General features: G+C 35.3%; 1 protein-coding gene across 6 annotated transcripts in view; it reads left to right on the top strand.

Annotated features, from left to right (window-relative positions):
- Positions 1 to 714: 714 nt before the first annotated feature.
- LOC111384172 (probable E3 ubiquitin-protein ligase ARI2) overlaps positions 715 to 6230 on the top strand; it is a 12592-nt gene continuing 7076 nt past the window's right edge. Inside the window, exons 1-7 of one of the 6 annotated variants that reach the window (XM_023008429.1) lie at positions 715 to 782; positions 899 to 1178; positions 2145 to 2610; positions 3819 to 4367; positions 4440 to 4606; positions 4678 to 5616; positions 5850 to 6226. In XM_023008429.1, coding sequence (XP_022864197.1) covers positions 920 to 1178; positions 2145 to 2610; positions 3819 to 4367; positions 4440 to 4606; positions 4678 to 4721 — 1485 coding nt within the window. In that variant the 5' untranslated portion in view covers positions 715 to 782; positions 899 to 919 and the 3' untranslated portion in view covers positions 4722 to 5616; positions 5850 to 6226. Of the gene's footprint in view, positions 783 to 898; positions 1179 to 2144; positions 2611 to 3818; positions 4368 to 4439; positions 4607 to 4660; positions 5617 to 5849; positions 6227 to 6230 lie in introns of those variants that run through there. The other 5 variants (XM_023008426.1, XM_023008430.1, XM_023008427.1 and 2 more) reach the window with 5 other exon arrangements.

Raw genomic sequence — 6230 nt, 5'->3', positions numbered from 1 at the left:
TTTTTTTTTTTTTTTTTTTTTTTTTTTTTTTTTTTTTGTAGTTTTTGTGATTCCATGGAAATCTTCTCCTTATAAGTTGGAAATTTGAATTTTTGAGTGACTTGTGATATCAACCTTTTAAGGCATTTGAACGGTTATTATTACTGAATTTTGGTCTGTCTTGAGAAAGTTCATATTTTTGATAGGTCAAGCACGTTTGCAAAGAAGACTGTTAATCTTATCCTCGCCTTATTTATTTTCCTCTCTATCATGTGTATTTATTTTAGCTTTTGTGATAACATGTCAATCTTCACCTTAAAGTTGGGAATTTTGGATTTTAGGGTGACTTGTCATATCTACCTTTTTAAGGCGATTCTGTAATTTCGAACTGTTATATGTAAGGATTTTTTTTCTTTTTTGGGAGAAAAATTTGTTCTTTTGATGGGTTAAATGAGTTTGCAGAGAAGTCAGGCTAATCTTATGTATCTATGTGAAAATTCTTATTTTGTTTAGATAAATTTGATTGCTGTGGATTTTAGGTTTCATTTGTTTTTTTGCCTGGCTGCGTTGTTGTTAAGACCTGAATACAATCATCTTAGCCAAATAAACCACGGTTATTTTTACTAGCACAATCCTTTTAAGACCAGTCTCTTGGGTAATTTGTACTTGCCAGTTTTAAGTGGAACTCTAGGTTACCGCATTTTGTTGGATCACCTATTTTATCTTTAGGTTTTCTACTTGTTTTCTGATCATTGTTGTGCCTTTTGCAGGTAATCACAAAAGAGTCTCTCTTGGCCGCACAGGTAAAAAAAAAGTCATGTTTCTCTTTTCATGTTCAGTATTAACATCATGCATTTGTTGTTCTGGAAACTATATGCATGTGTTCAAGGTATTGACGTATTTTTCCTCATTCTTGCAGAGGGAAGATTTGCAAAGAGTAATGGACTTAATATCTGTGAGAGAACACCATGCCAGAACTCTTCTTATTCATTACCGCTGGGATGTTGAGAAGTTAATTGCCGTTTATGTGGAAAAGGGGGAAGGTTGCATGTTTGCTGAAGCAGGTGTAACTCTGGTTGGAGCTGTTGACCTTGATTTACCAGAGTTGTCTTCTAGAGTTATGTGCGATATATGTATTGACGATGTGCCTGTTAGTGATGTGAGCAAAATGGACTGTGGCCATTGCTTCTGCAACAGCTGTAAGCACCCCTTAGTTGGATCTTGTTCTAGGCATCTACTCTATAATAATGAAAATATAATCCATTACATGAAATCATGGTGGTTAAAATTGTATGATTGTACTATCCCAGAAAGAAAATTGGATCAAATTGTACACAAAATTGTATTTTGATAGAATTGGATTTGAACTGTAACAGAATTGTATGATTCTTACTTTTCCAACAATTCCATGATTCAATGTAAACGGGGCCAAAAAATTGGAGGGGGGAAAAATAATAAAAACGATTAGACTAGTTTACTAGGTAGTAGGCGCAGCTTCATTGCAAGAAACTTGGGCTTGGGCTATGTTTCAATTTTAAGTTTTACTTTTAAACTACAAAGAGAAAATGATGATTTATTTTCAGTTATAGCTTACAAGATATAATTTCTTCTTTTTATCGAATATAATGTACAGTTGCAGTAGATGTATTGATGAACAAAAGTTGTTCTTAATTTTTCATCGAAGTTCCCCATTTTTCAGTTTCATAGGTTTGAGCTTTAATCATTGTATGTTACCAAATTTTTGGCGAATCATTTATGAAGTACTTGAAATTGTTTGCTATCTTTTATTATATGTTTTAAGCTGATTATTGACTTATAGTTAGTAATTAGTTTGAAATTTTATTTTCGTTTTTTTGTTCCTTTTAAAGCAATATTTAGTAGAATCTTATGATTTACGATCTCATCCACCTATCAAATTAGCAATACCTCTCCACCGATCCGATCCAAAAATATGATTCTGATAACCATGCACGGAAGTGCTTTGCTATTATTCTATGCAGTTTTGATATGCGTCATAAACTTATAAGGAAATTTCATTCTGCACGTTTTGGATTGAGCAGTGTCATTTTTGTTTAATCACAAGAATTTTGTTTTCCAATTTTACTTGCTTAACTGTAATGTGGGAAATTTTTAGCTCTCTTTTTGACCAACGTAATTCGGCTCAGGTTGGACAGCGCATTTCATTGTCAAAATAAAGGAGGGCCAGAGCAAGCGGATTAGGTGCATGGCCCACAAATGCAATGCTATATGCGACGAAGCTGTTGTTAGAAAACTAGTTAGTAAAAAGCACCCTGATTTAGCAGAGAAATTCGATCGATATCTTCTTGAGTCATACATCGAAGACAACAAAATGGTTAAATGGTGCCCAAGCATACCTCATTGTGGGAATGCTTTACGAGTAGAAAATGATGAATTTTGTGAGGTCGAATGTTCCTGTGGTTCACAGTTCTGTTTCAGTTGCTTATCAGAAGCCCATTCCCCTTGTTCATGCTTGATGTGGGAGATGTGGACGAAGAAATGCCGAGATGAGTCAGAGACAGTACACACAAAGCCTTGTCCTAAGTGTCACAAACCTGTGGAGAAGAATGGTGGCTGTAATTTGGTTAATTGTGTCTGTGGGCAAGCATTTTGGTAATAGTAATTTTTACGAGCTTTTCTTGTTTGTGCAACTAAATGCTCATTGGCAATTTTGGCATAACCTGCTTGTGGGAAAAGATTCTCTACTCAATCTAGTGATCTGATGCTTGTATAAATTCAACGTTAATAAAATGCCCTATACTTTAGAACATTAGGTATATTCCTGTGCATATGATTCCAGTACCTATCTCGGGTTTTATATATTTCATTTCTCTTTACTTTTTATGTTATTTTTCCCTATCTGGAGAATTTTCTCTCTTTATTCATTTATATATTTTGTGTGTGTGTGTGTGTGTGTGGTGGGTTAAGTGGGGGTTGCTTTAGAGCCGCTATTCCAGTTTTACACTTTCTCTAGAACCTTTCTCCTGACAAAATTGAGCCAATGTTTCATATTCTAGTCATCAGTGAAACCTACAAGTCTTTCTTTTCAATGAAATGGAGACAAGCCTTTTAGTTTACATACAGCAAGATCACGGAACTTGCTGTGAAATGGAATCCAAATTCCTGCAAATTTCCTTCTTTATCATCAGAATGAGAAAGGAAGTCCTCTTATCCTAATTGCCTGAAGCTTATGGTTTGCATCAATGAAAAATCAGAGGTAGTTGCTGTACTTGGGTTAAAAAATGATGGGACATGATTTATTGCATCAAAATATTAGGAAAGTTATGTATTGACAAAAAAATAAAAAATAAAAAAAATTACGTGTCTTTTTTGCTAATTATGCGTTCAAAATAATAAAATAATATTCATGTGATATTGTAACTACCATTGATCATTTCTTTGGTGGAAATCTTTGCTTGTTCCCCCGATGTTTAGTTTTAATACTGGTGACTGGGGTAGAGAGGGGTTAGGCGACAATGTTGTCTCATTTGCTTTTGTCCCCTTTTACCTCTTTTTTTGACCAGAAGAGTTACAAGTTTGTGGGATCGTGATGATCTTCTATTGAAAGTGCTGCCTTCCTGGAAATTCTTTTTCATGCGTATATCTCTCGGTTACATTGGTTTTTCTAACTTCTTTTATTCGTCTGTACTCTTATCATACAAGTTTTTCATGTGTCAATGTTGTGCTTGGAGCTTTACTTGAGTAGGAATTATATGCTCCTAAGTTCCTTATTTGGCATGTACATACATATCATGAACTCACATTCCTACTTTTCATTATCGATGCTGTCTTCTTACAATCTTGTAATCATCTTGCTATAGTTGGTTGTGCGGTGGAGCTACTGGCCAAGACCATACTTGGTCAAACATTATTAATCACAGCTGCGGTCACTATAAAGAAGATGGCGAGAAAAAAGCTGAACGTGCAAAGCGAGACCTTTATAGATACATGCATTATCATAATCGCTATAAAGCTCATACAGACTCTTTTCAGCAAGAATCTAAATTGAGAGAGACCATAAGGAAGAAGGTGTTAAATTTGGAAGCAAAGGATTCAAAATTGAAAGATTTCAGCTGGGTTACAAATGGACTTTACAGGCTCTTCAGATCGAGGCGAGCTCTTTCATATTCATACCCCTTTGCATTCTACATGTTTGGCGACGACTTGTTTGAGGATGAAATGACAAAGGAGGACAGAGAAATAAAGAAGAATTTATTCGAGGATCAGCAGCAGCAGCTTGAGTCTAATGTTGAAAAGCTTTCCAAATTTATTGAGGAGCCATTTGATGGGTATCCCGACAAACAAGTTATGCAAATAAGGATGCAAGTCATTAATCTATCAGTGATCACTGATAGCCTTTGCAAAAAAATGTGAGTTTCAGTTGTTATGAAGGCTTAAATCTTATTGGAGATTATAAGCTTATACTGTTGCTAATCTTGCAGGTATGATTGTATAGAGAATGATTTATTGGGTTCTCTTCAATTTAGCATTCACAATATAGCTCCATACCTATCAAAAGGTGTTGAAAGGGCAGTAGAGCTGACCACTGGATGGAGCACACAAGCAGGCTGCAATATTAGATGTCAAACAGCAGATGATCAGGCCAATGGTAAAGTAGTTCGAAATTTTCTTAGTATTTTTTTTTATTATTATAAAACACTAGGAAATGGTGCTTTTCAGGTCCAGTTCTCTTCTGTGGTAATGGAGGTCACTTTCTGCTGTAAGGCATTTGATATTTCTGGTTGCGGATTGGTCAATGTGATATGAAAAGTACAAGTCATATTGGTGGTCAAGGATTGTCAAATAGATGCCAAGATTCCTGATCTACTTCACTAATTTGTAGGGAATGAGAACAAAAAATGGGACTCACCTATCACATATGGTGTTTTGGTAGGGGTTGGAAACAATAGAATGAAAACGTTGGAAGCTTTGAATGTCTCAAGGTCTCTAAATATTTAAAATTATCTCCCATTTCAATTCTTGATCAACGATAAATGAGGCAACTTGTGAGAAAGAAGCATTATGGTAGTGATCTTTATAGAGATACCATCTTTACCATTTGCTTATTCATGTTAACATTTTAGCCTCTGTTTGGGAAGAATTAATAAACGGTTTAATTTATATTTGTTTATAAATAAGTGGTGGATAAGTGGATAATACTTGTGTGTCCATTAGAATGTGATTAAAAATGAAGTTTGACTATTTATAAACAATGTGTAAATTTTGCCAAATGGAGGCTTACTCATAAAGATCAGCAGAGGGGAAGTCTTTGAAGTTGATTAATTGGATCTCCATACCGATTCCCAATTTTCTCAGTATTTGCTATTTTGCATTCAAAAGTTAGCATTTAAATTCTAGCCAAATATGACCAAGGCCTAACTCAAGCGGTAAAAATGAAGCTTTACCAAGCTGAAGACCTGGGTTCAAGCCACTTTTTGGTGGAGGGGCGAAATCCATTGATTGAATTTTACATTCAATATGCTAGTTTTGGTTGGTGGTTTTGATTTGTAATACTAGGCAATGTAGTAGTTGAGAATCTATCTGGCAAAGGGTTACTAATGATGATGCTTTCTGGATTTGTAGTAATGCTCAAAAAATTTCCGTACCCATCTATTGCGTGTAAGTATTTATTGAACTTTTACATAATTTTTATTTGAATATCTGTTGGCTGCTTAAACATTCTTGTCTGAAAATTTAACTTGCCTAGCATATGATCTGGTGAGAGCTTTTTAGTTATAAGATCAGCTATGAATTTGTGATATTGATCTTGCATGCATCGCTTGTGTGGCGTAATTTGCTGGGACGGATTGAATGGGAAATAACTTCATCTATCCTTCTCGCTTATCTTGCAGGAGCTACAATAGAATCAGATCAACCATCTACCTCTGGGACGACTTCAGACGATAGTGGATGCTCAACATGGAAACGAGCTAGAAAAGAAAGCGGTGAAGGTGGCCTGATTGATCTCAACTTGCCTGTTGAGGTTATCGACCGAATTGATTAAGTAGAATTCTTCTCAAAGAAGAGGTGTTCAAGTTGCGTCTAACATAAAGGGCGATTCATTTGATAGGAACTGATCACTTGTCAGACTGAAAAATCCGTAGGCTGTACATAGCCTTCCGTTGGGACTCGAATACTTGGTCAATAAAAGTATATATAACTTGGCCAATGTGTAGATGGAATATGTTTGTAGTTCTAATTTACTTCAAGTTTTTGGACTAATTGTAAGGTGT

Source organism: Olea europaea, unplaced genomic scaffold (genome assembly GCF_002742605.1).
Source record: "Olea europaea var. sylvestris unplaced genomic scaffold, O_europaea_v1 scaffold2863, whole genome shotgun sequence".
In the NCBI taxonomy this organism is placed as follows: Eukaryota; Viridiplantae; Streptophyta; class Magnoliopsida; order Lamiales; family Oleaceae; genus Olea; species Olea europaea.
The sequence above is the reverse complement of the archived record's forward strand: the minus strand, read 5'-3'. Positions and strand labels throughout refer to the sequence as shown.